At 35.1% G+C, this 15,695-nt stretch overlaps 1 protein-coding gene across 7 annotated transcripts in view; it reads left to right on the top strand.

The window, feature by feature from the left end:
* LOC131194826 (complement factor H-like) overlaps positions 1-15,695 on the top strand; it is a 117,088-nt gene that overhangs the window by 88,703 nt on the left and 12,690 nt on the right. For 6 of the 7 annotated variants that reach the window (XM_058176307.1, XM_058176309.1, XM_058176308.1 and 3 more), the window contains 5 exons: positions 605-784; positions 1,388-1,570; positions 5,159-5,341; positions 8,319-8,501; positions 10,781-10,963. In XM_058176307.1, coding sequence (XP_058032290.1) covers positions 605-784; positions 1,388-1,570; positions 5,159-5,341; positions 8,319-8,501; positions 10,781-10,963 — 912 coding nt within the window. The remainder of the gene's footprint in view (positions 1-604; positions 785-1,387; positions 1,571-5,158; positions 5,342-8,318; positions 8,502-10,780; positions 10,964-15,695) is intronic. The other variant, XM_058176312.1, reaches the window with a different exon arrangement.

Genomic DNA, 15,695 nt, shown 5'->3' with positions numbered 1-15,695 from the left:
GTATATAAATTTGATAAATAAATAAATAAATAAAAATAAAAGTATAACCTCAGGCAGGAGTGGAACCACTGCAATGTGGAGCCCCTAATTTGCAACTTCCAACTGGTTGAAATCATTACTGGGATCAACAGTGGAACTAAATAGCATGTATGAGGCAGTGGTGGGATTCAAGTAATTCAACAACTGGTTCTCTGCTCTAATAATTTCTTCCAACAACCAGTTTGCCAAACTGCTCAGTAAGTTAACAACCGGTTCTCCCAGTATCAAATTGTAGCTTTATATTTCAATTCAAAATCAAAATAAAGGGGAAGAATAATTATTACAACTTGTTGAATTTATTTACAATCTTCCAAAAATCCTTTTAATGAAGTTGGCTAATCTCATAGTATATTTTAGATTCTAACTGGCAGTTTTAAATAAGTTAGTGCCGATCAGTAGGTGTGCCTATTGACTAATATAGTAACATTGATCAATACACACACACACACACACAAATACAAATACATATAATTTTGTTATTGTTCTGTGCTAATAGAAAAAAATGCCCACAATCTGAGTACAAGATTTTCTTTTTTTAATATAGTATATGATTTATTTTCTCTAGAAATTACATGTAACTCTCCGAATATATTGAACGGTTCTTTCCGACCTCAAAGAACTATATACTATGATGGGGATCTAATTCTAATTCGGTGTGACAGTGGATTTATTTTTGAACCAGATAATGGAGAAAAGGTGGCTGAATGCACAAAGAATGGATGGTCACCTCCACCAAAATGTATCAGTAAGTAGAATTTGCATACATTTCTATTATTGTAGAATGGCTGATATCTTTAATTTGTACAAGTATGCTTTCCAACATTATTTTACATAATTTTCTAATTAGTTTTGCCTAAGGGACATATCTCACTCCGAACATTTTAGCAGATATGATACTTTGAGAACAGTATAGACAAGATTGCATCATTGCATTTCCATACATTCACCTTGAAAAGATTCTTTCTAGATACATTATGTGGGAACCATGCAAATTAACATTCTTTAATGTTCATCTGCTTATCAAATGAAGAGGAATAACCAAAATTATAGGCAACTTAATTGGCAAATAGATACACATACCATAAAGAAGAAAATTAAGATGGTCAAATCAAGTTTGACACCCCTATGCTAGATGGTTTACCTTCTAAAGTTGAAAGACAATAGCAAGCCAATATAGTAATCATTTTCTGCCTACTAGTTAAACAAGCTATATGACCTTGTTGCTTTTAGAAAATAAGAATTAGTTTTAGCATTTTGCAGTGTAGTTCCTTATCAATATGCTTAAAACCTGTGTGTGTATGTGTGTTAGCAATCATCAGGATTGTTGATGATTATTTATCTAATATAGATACTGAGGGAGGATGCGGACCTCCACCTGCTGTGGACAATGGAGACATTGTGGAGACACTCAAGAAAAACTATGTCGAGTCTGAAAGTGTAACTTATCAGTGCCAAAATTTCTACATAATGGAAGGATCTGCAAGGGTGACTTGTCAAAATGGCCATTGGTCACGAGCACCAGCATGTAGAGGTATAAGTAATATCTATAATACTTTATAGATTTGTCCTTTATAAACAACAATTGTACTTCAGTTTTATGATACCAGAGCTGTTGTGTCAGTATGTTAGTGTCAGAAGATGTTTTACTGGCTTGTAATGGAATTAGAAACTATAGTATTTAATTTTTTAATTTTGTGTTTTTTGTTTTTTTGTAAGTCGTCTTCTGCTTTTTTAAGCTCTTCCTGTAATTTATTTTGTTGGGATCTTTTCTCTTTTCTTTTTTCTTTTTGTCATATATGAAATTGTCATCCTTCTAACAAATGCTTTTAATGTGTCCCAGAGATTTTGAATTGACGTATCTTCTTTTTTATTTACACTTAAGAAAACCTCTAGTTCTTTTTCCAGGAATTTCTTATATTCTTTCTCTTTACATATATTTTACATATAAGGTCCATATTTTATATCTTTTTTGTCTTTTCCAATAAACGATTATGGGATTATGGTCAGTCCATTCATTTGTTCCTATTTCTATTTTTTTCTATTTCTAATTGTAATTGTGTTGTCACCAAGCCATGTCTAGCCTGGACCACGATTGATGGGGATGGGATAATATGTATATTGCTTTTCTTACTTGTGAGTTTCTTTCCATATGTCTCTTAACCTTAGTTCTGATGCCATGTTAAAGAATTATTTGCGTAATATTTCCTTCTTTTTTATTTTTCTTATTACTATGATAATCTCTTTTACTATCAGCTACAGCACTGTAGTCGCCTGTTATGCATCGATTTTCTATTTCTTGTCATGCAATTTTTTGTAATATTCCTGTTGATTTTTATTTGGAGCATATACAACTACTAGTAATATTTGTTTATATTCCATGTCTAATTTTATCATTAAAGTTCTCCCCTCATCATCTGCATACACTAATTCTGAGTTTATTTTTTCTTTTATGTACACTGCTATTCCTTTTTTTCTGATGTGATAATGATACATATAACCTTCCTAATTTCTTGTTTTCCAATAATTTTAGGAATCTTTTTTTTATATGGACCTCCTGGAAGCAAATCACATCTATATCTAATTTTTTTTAAATTTTGTAAATACTTGTGTTCTCTTTTTCTGTGCATTTAGACCATTGATATTCACTGAAAATAGGGATAATGTCTCTTCCATCTCCTACTGTGTTTGTTTCGCGGTGTTTCTTGTTTCCTTGTTTCCTTTTTTCCTTGCTCCTTCTCTTTCTTCTCGTTCTTTTTCTTGGGTTCTCCTTAACTCTCTCTCTCTTTCTAATTCCTCTTGTAAGTCGTCCTCCGGACTTCTACTTTCTGATTCATGCTTACTTTCTTGGTCCTCCTCCAAGTAATTTTTATAAAATTCTTGAGCTTTCCTTATTGAATCTACTTTGAACTTCTTATCTTGCCATGTGATTAAGATACCTTCAGGGATAAGCCACCTAAACATTACTTTATATTTTTTAAGACGTGATGTTAGGAAACGGTACTGCTGTCTTTGTTCTCGAATTCTGCGTGGGATTTGTTTTAATATTATAATTTCTTTCCCTTTGTAAATTACAGTCTCTTCTCTTGATTTTTTATAAATTTCATCTCCCATTTTTATTTTTTTTGTAAATCTTATATGCGCTTCTCATGCTAAATGATGTCTTCTTATATAATTATTGTGAATGTGATAAGTTTTGTCTATGGTACCTCTTATTTCTGACTTACCTCTCTATACTATCTCTGCTATGATTTCAGCCATTTTTTCACCCAGATCTTCCTCTTTTTCTTTTACAACATTCTGGAAGCGCAGGAAAAATGATGCCTTCTCCATTTCCAGGAAGGCAACTGAATCCATCAATTCTTTATTTGATTGTACTATCTTCTGCTCCAGCATTTCCACCTTGATTTCTATTTTTGGTCCACCTTGGTTTCTATTTTTATAACTTTTTGCTCATTTTCTGTGACTGTATATTGTATATTTTCTATCTTTTCCTTCGTATTTTTTAAATCTTCCTTTACTTCTCCTATATCATTTTTGATTTCTTGATGGTGTTTCCTAGCCTCTTCCTGGTTATCTGCCACTTTTTCTTGGAATTTCATCAGTGTCTCTTGAATAATTTGGAGCGTATTTTGCATACTCTGCATTGTCAATTCCGTTTTATCTTTTTCTTTCTCTGACATATTTTCGTTTGACCAATGAGTTGTGGGAGATACTGTAGATGTTGGGTTAGAGATGGGCTTTTTTCCTGTTCTTGTTACTATTGATGTGGTTGACATTATTAAATTTCTTGTAAAATTTTTCCACAATATCATAAAAGTGAAATCTTCTAATATTCAATATTTACTTCTTAGCATTAATTCCTATATATATATATCAATTCCATTAATTTACTTGTCACCACACAGATCAAGCTTTACCCTTCAGATATGAAAGAAGAAATTAGAGTGAAGAGTGAAGGAAAAAGAAGAAAAGGGAGGGAGGGAGGGAGGGAGGGAGGAAGGAAAGAAAGAAAGAAGGAAGGAAGGAAGGAAGGAAGGAAGGAAGGTTTTAATGAGAATGAGGGAGGGTCTCAGGGAAATCCTTGAGCACTTGGCCACCACAGGTGCCTCCCCCAATGTGAGTCCCATGGCAAGCCCACCCCTGGCCGTGCCCACCCCAATCATGCCCACCATGACAATGCCCCCTGGTCACATCCCCACACACACACTCACACACACACACAAATACAAATACATATAATTTTGTTATTGTTCTGTGCTAATAGAAAAAAATGCCCACAATCTGATATGAGTACAAGATTTTCTTTTTTTAATATAGTATATGATTTATTTTCTCTAGAAATTACATGTAACTCTCCGAATATATTGAACGGTTCTTTCCGACCTCAAAGAACTATATACTATGATGGGGATCTAATTCTAATTCAGTGTGACAGTGGATTTATTTTTGAACCAGATAATGGAGAAAAGGTGGCTGAATGCACAAAGAATGGATGGTCACCTCCACCAAAATGTATCAGTAAGTAGAATTTGCATACATTTCTATTATTGTAGAATGGCTGATATCTTTAATTTGTACAAGTATGCTTTCCAACATTATTTTACATAATTTTCTAATTAGTTTTGCCTAAGGGACATATCTCACTCCGAACATTTTAGCAGATACGATACTTTGAGAACAGTATAGACAAGATTGCATCATTGCATTTCCATACATTCACCTTGAAAAGATTCTTTCTAGATACATTATGTGGGAACCATGCAAATAACATTCTTTAATGTTCATCTGCTTATCAAATGAAGAGGAATAACCAAAATTATAGGCAACTTAATTGGCAAATAGATACACATACCATAAAGAAGAAAATTAAGATGGTCAAATCAAGTTTGACACCCGTATGCTAGATGGTTTACCTTCTAAAGTTGAAAGACAATAGCAAGCCAATATAGTAATCATTTTCTGCCTATTAGTTAAACAAGCTATATGACCTTGTTGCTTTTAGAAATAAGAATTAGTTTTAGCATTTTGCAGTGTAGTTCCTTATCAATATGCTTAAAACCTGTGTGTGTATGTGTGTTAGCAATCATCAGGATTGTTGATGATTATTTATCTAATATAGATACTGAGGGAGGATGCGGACCTCCACCTGCTGTGGACAATGGAGACATTGTGGAGACACTCAAGAAAAACTATGTCGAGTCTGAAAGTGTAACTTATCAGTGCCAAAATTTCTACATAATGGAAGGATCTGCAAGGGTGACTTGTCAAAATGGCCATTGGTCACGAGCACCAGCATGTAGAGGTATAAGTAATATCTATAATACTTTATAGATTTGTCCTTTATAAACAACAATTGTACTTCAGTTTTATGATACCAGAGCTGTTGTGTCAGTATGTTAGTGTCAGAAGATGTTTTACTGGCTTGTAATGGAATTAGAAACTATAGTATTTAATTTTTTTATTTTGTGTTTTTTGTTTTTTTGTAAGTCGTCTTCTGCTTTTTTAAGCTCTTCCTGTAATTTATTTTGTTGGGATCTTTTCTTTTTTTTTTTGTCATATATGAAATTGTCATCCTTCTAACAAATGCTTTTAATGTGTCCCAGAGATTTTGAATTGACGTATCTTCTTTTTATTTACACTTAAGAAAACCTCTAGTTCTTTTCCAGGAATTTCTTATATTCTTTCTCTTTACATATATTTTGGTTTAAGGTCCATATTTTATATCTTTTTTGTCTTTTCCAATAAACGATTATCGGATTATGGTCGGTCCATTCATTTGTTCCTATTTCTATTTTTTTCTATTTCTAATTGTAATTGTGTTGTCACCAAGCCATGTCTAGCCTGGACCACGATTGATGGGGATGGGATAATATGTATATTGCTTTTCTTCCTTGTGAGTTTCTTTCCATATGTCTCTTAACCTTAGTTCTGATGCCATGTTAAAGAATTATTTGCGTAATATTTCCTTCTTTTTTATTTTTCTTATTACTATGATAATCTCTTTTACTATCAGCTACAGCACTGTAGTCGCCTATTATTCATCGATTTTCTATTTCTTGTCATGCAATTTTTTGTAATATTCCTGTTGATTTTTATTTGGAGCATATACAACTACTAGTAATATTTGTTTATATTCCATGTCTAATTTTATCATTAAAGTTCTCCCCTCATCATCTGCATACACTAATTCTGAGTTTATTTTTTCTTTTATGTACACTGCTATTCCTTTTTTTCTGATGTGATAATGATACATATAACCTTCCTAATTTCTTGTTTTCCAATAATTTTTGGAATCTTTTTTTTATATGGACCTCCTGGAAGCAAATCACATCTATATCTAATTTTTTTTAATTTTGTAAATACTTGTGTTCTTTTTTTCTGTGCATTTAGACCATTGATATTCACTGAAAATAGGGATAATGTCTCTTCCATCTCCTACTGTGTTTGTTTCGCGGTGTTTCTTGTTTCCTTGTTTCCTTTTTTCCTTGCTCCTTCTCTTTCTTCTCGTTCTTTTTCTTGGGTTCTCCTTAACTCTCTCTCTCTTTCTAATTCCTCTTGTAAGTCGTCCTCCGGACTTCTACTTTCTGATTCATGCTTACTTTCTTGGTCCTCCTCCAAGTAATTTTTATAAAATTCTTGAGCTTTCCTTATTGAATCTACTTTGAACTTCTTATCTTGCCATGTGATTAAGATACCTTCAGGGATAAGCCACCTAAACATTACTTTATATTTTTTAAGACGTGATGTTAGGAAATGGTACTGCTGTCTTTGTTCTCGAATTCTGCGTGGGATTTGTTTTAATATTATAATTTCTTTCCCTTTGTAAATTACAGTCTCTTCTCTTGATTTTTTATAAATTTCATCTCCCATTGGTTTTTTTTTTTTTTTGTAAATCTTATATGCACTTCTCATGCTAAATGATGTCTTCTTATATAATTATTGTGAACGTGATAAGTTTTGTCTATGGTACCTCTTATTTCTGACTTACCTCTCTATACTATCTCTGCTATGATTTCAGCCATTTTCCCCAGGTCTTCCTCTTTTCTTCTACAACATTCTGGAAGCAGGAAAATGATGCCTTCTCCATTTCCAGGAAGGCAACTGAATCCATTAATTCTTTATTTGATTGTAATGTCTTCTGCTCCACCATTTGTACCTTAAGGTCTAGTTGGTCCACCATGGTTTTTATTTTTATAACTTTTTGCTCATTTTCTGCAACTGTATATTGCATATTTTCCATCTTTTCCTTCCTATTTTTTAAATCTTCCTTAATTCTCCTATATCATTTTTGATTTCTTGATGGTGTTTCCTAGCCTCTTCCTGGTTATCTGCCACTTTTTCTTGGAATTTCATCAGTGTCTCTTGAATAATTTGGAGTGTATTTTGCATACTCTGCATTGTCAATTCCGTTTTATCTTTTTCTTTCTCTGACATATTTTCGTTTGACCAATGAGTTGTGGGAGATACTGTAGATGTTGGGTTAGAGATGGGCTTTTTTCCTGTTCTTGTTACTATTGATGTGGTTGACATTATTAAATTTCTTGTAAAATTTTTCCACAATATCATAAAAGTGAAATCTTCTAATATTCAATATTTACTTCTTAGCATTAATTCCTATATATATATATCAATTCCATTAATTTACTTGTCACCACACAGATCAAGCTTTACCCTTCAGATATGAAAGAAGAAATTAGAATGAAGAGTGAAGGAAAAAGAAGAAAAGAGAGGGAGGGAGGGAGGGAGGGAGGAAGGAAAGAAAAAAGGAAGGAAGGAAGGAAGGAAGGAAGGAAGGAAGGAAGGAAGGAAGGAAGGAAGGTAGGTAGGTTATAATGAGAATGAGGGAGGGTCTCAGGGAAATCCTTGAGCACTTGGTCACCACAGGTGCCTCCCCCAACGTGAGTCCCATGGCAAGCCCACCCCTGGCCGTGCCCACCCCAATCATGCCCACCATGACAATGCCCCCTGGTCACATCCCCACACACACACACCCCAGCCCTCTGAGGTCAAACACAACCCTGATGCGGCCCTCAATGAAATCGAGTTTAACACCCCTGTACTAGATGGTTTACCTTCTAAAGTTGAAAGACAATAGCAAGCCAATATAATAATCATTTTCTGCCTATTAGTTAAACAAGCTATATGACCTTGTTGCTTTTAGAAAATAAGAATTAGTTTTAGCATTTTGCAGTGTAGTTCCTTATCAATATGCTTAAAACCTGTGTGTGTATGTGTGTTAGCAATCATCAAGATTGTTGATGATTATTTATCTAATACAGATACTGAGGGAGGATGTGGACCTCCACCTGCTGTGGATAATGGAGACATTGTGGAGTCACTCAAGGAAAACTATGTCGAGTCTGAAAGTGTAACTTATCAGTGCCAAAATCTCTACATAATGGAAGGATCTGCAAGAGTGACTTGTCAAAATGGCCATTGGTCACGAGCACCAGCATGTAGAGGTATAAGTAATATCTATAATTCTTTATAGATTTGTCCTTTATAAACAACAATTGTACTTCAGTTTTATGATACCAGAGCTGTTGTGTCAGTATGTTAGTGTCAGAAGATGTTTAACTGGCTTGTAATGGAATTAGAAACTATAGTATTATGAGCCAAGATAAAGTACAGTAACTCTCTGAGAGAAACTGCCTCATAATGGAAAATTGTACAAGACCTTCTGCCATTAACAAGTGTTGTCTTCATTTTGTGAAATCTTCCTGTGAAATTCTGCAATCTATATTTTCTTTTTTTCTATTTCTTGTCATGCAATTTTTGTAATATTCCTGTTGATTTTATTTGGAGCATATACAACTACTAGTAATATTTGTTTATATTCCATGTCTAATTTTATCATTAAAGTTCTCCCTCATCATCTGCATACACTAATTCTGAGTTTATTTTTCTTATTACTATGATAATCTCTTTTACTATCAGCTACAGCACTGTAGTCGCCTATTATTCATCGATTTTCTATTTCTTGTCATGCAATTTTTGTAATATTCCTGTTGATTTTTATAAATTTCATCTCCCATTGGTTTTTTTTTTTTGTAAATCTTATATGCACTTCTCATGCTAAATGATGTCTTCTTATATAATTATTGTGAACGTGATAAGTTTTGTCTATGGTACCTCTTATTTCTGACTTATCTCTGTACTATCTCTGCTATGATTTCAGCCATTTTCCCCAGGTCTTCCTCTTTTCTTGGAATTTCATCAGTGTCTCTTGAATAATTTGGAGCATATACAACTACTAGTAATATTTGTTTATATTCCATGTCTAATTTTATCATTAAAGTTCTCCCTCATCATCTGCATACACTAATTCTGAGTTTATTTTTCTTATTACTATGATAATCTCTTTTACTATCAGCTACAGCACTGTAGTCGCCTATTATTCATCGATTTTCTATTTCTAATTGTAATTGTGTTGTCACCAAGCCATGTCTAGCCTGGACCACGATTGATGGGGATGGGATAATATGTATATTGCTTTTCTTCCTTGTGAGTTTCTTTCCATATGTCTCTTAACCTTAGTTCTGATGCCATGTTAAAGAATTATTTGCGTAATATTTCCTTCTTTTTTATTTTTCTTATTACTATGATAATCTCTTTTACTATCAGCTACAGCACTGTAGTCGCCTGTTATGCATCGATTTTCTATTTCTTGTCATGCAATTTTTTGTAATATTCCTGTTGATTTTTATTTGGAGCATATACAACTACTAGTAATATTTGTTTATATTCCATGTCTAATTTTATCATTAAAGTTCTCCCCTCATCATCTGCATACACTAATTCTGAGTTTATTTTTCTTTTTTTCTATTTCTTGTCATGCAATTTTTGTAATATTCCTGTTGATTTTATTTGGAGCATATACAACTACTAGTAATATTTGTTTATATTCCATGTCTAATTTTATCATTAAAGTTCTCCCTCATCATCTGCATACACTAATTCTGAGTTTATTTTTCTTATTACTATGATAATCTCTTTTACTATCAGCTACAGCACTGTAGTCGCCTATTATTCATCGATTTTCTATTTCTTGTCATGCAATTTTTGTAATATTCCTGTTGATTTTTATAAATTTCATCTCCCATTGGTTTTTTTTTTTGTAAATCTTATATGCACTTCTCATGCTAAATAATGTCTTTCTTAAAAGAGTTTTGTGTATATTAGGTGTTTAGTTCATGGCTGATAGCAGCTGAGAGACAAAATAAAATTGGGGGCAAAAGAGAGAAAATCTAGAATAAGGAAACTAAAATATTTGCCTTCTTCCTTTTGCAAATATAATAATCATTTTCTGCCTATTAGTTAAACAAGCTATATGACCTTGTTGCTTTTAGAAAATAAGAATTAGTTTTAGCATTTTGCAGTGTAGTTCCTTATCAATATGCTTAAAACCTGTGTGTGTATGTGTTAGCAATCATCAAGATTGTTGATGATTATTTATCTAATACAGATACTGAGGGAGGATGTGGACCTCCACCTGCTGTGGATAATGGAGACATTGTGGAGTCACTCAAGGAAAACTAAAATATTTGCCTTCTTCCTTTTGCAAATATAATAATCATTTTCTGCCTATTAGTTAAACAAGCTATATGACCTTGTTGCTTTTAGAAAATAAGAATTAGTTTTAGCATTTTGCAGTGTAGTTCCTTATCAATATGCTTAAAACCTGTGTGTGTATGTGTGTTAGCAATCATCAAGATTGTTGATGATTATTTATCTAATACAGATACTGAGGGAGGATGTGGACCTCCACCTGCTGTGGATAATGGAGACATTGTGGAGACACTCAAGAAAAACTATGTCGAGTCTGAAAGTGTAACTTATCAGTGCCAAAATCTCTACATAATGGAAGGATCTGCAAGAGTGACTTGTCAAAATGGCCATTGGTCACGAGCACCAGCATGTAGAGGTATAAGTAATATCTATAATTCTTTATAGATTTGTCCTTTATAAACAACAATTGTACTTCAGTTTTATGATACCAGAGCTGTTGTGTCAATATGTTAGTGTCAGAAGATGTTTTACTGGCTTGTAATGGAATTAGAAACTATAGTATTATGAGCCAAGATAAAGTACAGTAACTCTCTGAGAGAAACTGCCTCATAATGGAAAATTGTACAAGACCTTCTGCCATTAACAAGTGTTGTCTTCATTTTGTGAAATCTTCCTGTGAAATTCTGCAATCTATATTTTCTTTCTTTCTTTCTCTGACATATTTTCTACAATCTAGATTAAAGTGGATTAATTTAAATTAACATTTTAAGAAAGGTTGGCTGAATTTGTGTAACACAGACCTTCGGTATGAGAAAATCTAGAATAAGGAAACTAAAATATTTGCCTTCTTCCTTTTGCAAATATAATAATGTCTTTCTTAAAAGAGTTTTGTGTATATTAGGTGTTTAGTTCATGGCTGATAGCAGCTGAGAGACAAAATAAAAATTGGGGGGGGGGGCAAAAAGAGAGAAAAATCTATTTATCTATCTATTTACACAGACCATTTTACCCCATTGCAACATAGAATTTCCAACCTAAACATTAATCTCTTTATCAAAGGAATTCTTCAGTGTCAAACTTTCTATGTTTCATCTGATCTATATCCTTTTATAGTTGCTTGTACAGCAAGTGAAGAAGATATGAGAGGACACAATATATAATATAACTTCTTTCTTTCTTTCTTTCTTTCTTTCTTTCTTTCTTTCTTTCTTTCTTTCTTTCTTTCTTTCTTTCTTTCTTTCTTGTCACAACAATATATATAAGCATCACATAAAAAGGTTATATAGTATATAAACATATATATGAGGTAATATAAGGAAGTATAAGCATATATATATATAAGAAGAAAAAAGAAACAAGCAAACAATAGGGCAGGAACGATAGGCACCTTTGTGCTCTTATGCACGCCCCTTATAGTCCTTTTAGGAATGGGGTGAGGTCAATAGTAGACAGTTTTTGGTTAAAGCTTTTGGGATTATGGGAAGAGACCACAGAGTCAGGTAATGTGTTCCAAGCACTGATAACTCTGTTACAGAAGACATATTTTCTACAATCTAGATTAAAGTGGATTAATTTAAATTAACATTTAAATTTAAATTAATTTAATTTAAATTAACATTTAGTTAAGTGTTCCTTTGATTGTCATGCTTGCTTTATATCTCTCTAATACCTCTGTTATTATATTCAGCAACTTTCACCTCTACTCAAAATATTTCATAATTTCAAGCCTGTTTCTTTTATCAGGAACTTTTCCTAAATCAACAAACATACAATAGAATTTATTTCTCACATCCAAACATTTCTTAATTTTAGGAAATTAAGAATGTCTTAATTTTTGTCCAGCCAAAGGACAATAATATTAATTGTATATCCCTGCCCAGCATAAAATCCTGCTGCACTTCTCCAGTTTTGCTCACATTTTGTAAGTTTTCAGACTTCTCTCCCAAGTACATTCACAGGAACAATTAATAAACTAATTTCCCTGTAGCTTTTCACTCACCCTTACTATCTTTCCTTTTTCATGGGAGCAATAGCACCTTCTTCCAATTTAAGTTTAAATATCAATGTGTAATAAGCTGCACAAATTTTCCATTATTTTATAATTCACTTATCTTCCTCCAGGATACCAAGGCCTAGTCAAACATTATAACCACTAATCATTGAAAGCACATTTTTAAATTTCTCCTGATTTGCCTCAGATTTGCCCACCCCTACCATTTTTCATCATTTACTGCCTTTTTATGACTTTTCCTTTGATGCTAATATCAGTACATTCAATTCCATACCTTTCAATTCCATCCTTCAACCTATCTTTATTATTTGCATTATAACTTATATAATGGGAAGGAGGACTTCAGCAATCATCTTCAGGGCCATGTGAAGGAATTTGTGAAATACCTGATGGGAAAAGTTGCTTATAGCCATTCTCAGTAGGAGACCAAACATAGAGCAGATCCATTAGAGATGCCAAGGGAATGGGCTTACCCAGGTATCTGGGAACAATTTGATTCTGTTAGATCTGAGGAAGTGGACAGGGTCCTCAAGGCTATCTGTGCAAGTGCCTGCCTATTAAATCCATATCCCTCCTGGCTGGTGAAAATCTCCAAGTGGTGATCAGTGCATCACTGCACAAGGGGGCATCCCTGGGACCCTTTAAGGAGACATTAGTCTGTTCCCTCCTTAGATGCTGTGGGTTTCTGGATGGGGGACAATAGACTTGAACCCTGGTAAGACTATTTTGCTATGGATGCTTGGAGCTTAGGATCTGGGAATTTTTTTTTTGTAAAAAGTTTTTTATTTTTTATAATAATAATAAAAAAAATCATTGTGAACAGATTATCAGTCAGGTACATCTTGAAACATATTTCAAATTTCACCCCCCATTGTATTCTATACAATATTTTCTTCTCCTTCTTAAAATTAATTGTTATTTGCAGATATCTAATAAAAAAATTCTATTCCATCCCATTCTGAAATCAATATTTAAATGAAGTCTGGTCCCATATTTTAATTCCCCAAAACATCATTAATGATTCTTCTATAAACTTCTTGAATTTCACAGATCTGAACATATTTCTATATTACTTTTAATCAGAGGTCAGACCGTCTGAAAACCCTTTCTTGAAGCTGCCCAGCAATTACATAGACATTTCCATCTTATTTATTTATTTATTTATTTAATCGTATTTATATACCGCCCTATCTCCCAAGGGACTCAGGGCGGTTTACAGGCACTAAAAACAGATAAATAGAATATAAATACAATATAAAACATTTAAAAAACTTATTCTAAAGCCCGTCCAATTAAAAATAGAAATAAAACCCAATTTAAAACCCAAAATTTAAAATCTAGCTCAGTCCTGCACAATTAAATAAGTATGTTTTAAGCCCAACAAGGTCCAAGGTCCAGCTGACGAAGTCCGGGGGGTAGATCGTTCCAGAGGGTGGGAGCCCCCACAGAGAAGGCCCTTCCCCTGGGCGCCGCCAGCCGACATTGCCTCGCTGACGGCACCCTGAGGAGACCCTCTCTGTGAGAGCGCACGGGACGGTGGGAGGTATTCGGTCGCAGTAGGCGGTCCCGTAAATAACCCGGCCCAATGCCATGGAGCGCTTTAAAGGTGGTCACCAAACTCTTACTTAGGAGTAGTCCTGAACTCACAAAGACTACTCCCTCTTTTCATCTTCCTCAGCCTCTAAATAACATATGCTTAAAAAGTTTCCATATAATCAATTCTCAGTAAAAAGAACAAAAAAACTTAAAATTAAAAGGGGTAAATACTTCCTATTTCTCCCAGTAATTTCCTTCATTGTATTCAACTGTACCCTTGGAGGTTTTTATCACTAATCATTTTAATTCCCTTACATAATCTTAAAAGCAAAGAAATAACCTTTTTCCTCTACATAAATTCTTTAAAACTCATTTCCCTCTTTCCCCATTTTATTCTGTAATCCACTCCTCCATTCCCGAAAACATCATTAGTAATTATTCTATAATTGTCACTCGTATTCTTGCATAAATATTAAAGTTCTCTATTTAATTCCTTAATATAAATCTGAGAACAGCCATTCAGGGTCCTTTCTTAAAAATGTCATGCGATCACACCAACATATCCGGCTTCCGACCCGGATACAGCACGGAGACAGCTTTGGTCGCATTGGTGGATGATCTCTGGAGGGCCAGGGACAGGGGACATTCCTCTGCCCTGGTCCTATTAGACCTCTCAGCGGCGTTCGATACCATCGATCATGGTATCTTGCTGCGCGGTTGGGGATTGGGAGTGGGAGGCACCGTATATCGGTGGTTCTCCTCCTATCTCTCTGACCGGTCGCAGACGGTGTTGACAGGGGGGCAGAGGTCGACTGCGAGGGGCCTCACTTGTGGGGTCCCACAGGGGTCGATTCTCTCGCCCCTGCTGTTCAACATCTACATGAAGCCGTTGGGTGAGATCATCAGTGGTTTCGGGGTGAGATACCAGCAGTACGCTGATGACACCCAGCTGTACTTTTCCACCCCGGACCACCCCAATGAAGTTGTCGAAGTGCTGTCCCGGTGTTTGGAAGCTGTACGGGTCTGGATGGGGAGAAACAGGCTCAAGCTTAATCCCTCCAAGACGGAGTGGCTGTGGATGCCGGCACCCCGATTCAGTCAGCTGCAGCCGCGGCTGGCTGTTGGAGGCGAGTTACTGGCCCCAAAGGATAGGGTGCGCAACTTGGGTGTCCTCCTGGATGATCGGCTGTCGTTTGAAGACCATTTGACGGCCGTCTCCAGGAGGGCCTTCCACCAGGTTCGCCTGGTTCGCAGTTGCGCCTTCCTTGATCGGGATGCCTTATGCACAGTCACTCATGCGCTCGTTACCTCTCGCTTGGATTACTGTAATGCTCTCACATGGGCCCCTTGAAGTGCACTCGGAGGCTTCAGTTAGTCCAGAATGCAGCTGCGGGTTATAGAGGAGCTACGCGTAGCTCCCATGTAACACCGCCTCCTGCGCAGACTGCACTGGCTGCCTGTGGCCTTCCGGTGCACTTTAAGGTGTTGGTTATGACCTTTAAATCGCTCCATGGCTTAGGACCTGGGTACTTACGGGACCGCCTGCTGTTACCACATGCCTCCCACCGACCCGCACGCCTCCCATAGAGAGGGACTTCTC

This window comes from Ahaetulla prasina, chromosome 3, assembly GCF_028640845.1.
Source record: "Ahaetulla prasina isolate Xishuangbanna chromosome 3, ASM2864084v1, whole genome shotgun sequence".
Taxonomy (NCBI): domain Eukaryota; kingdom Metazoa; phylum Chordata; class Lepidosauria; order Squamata; family Colubridae; genus Ahaetulla; species Ahaetulla prasina.
This window is presented reverse-complemented; position numbering and strand designations above follow the sequence as displayed.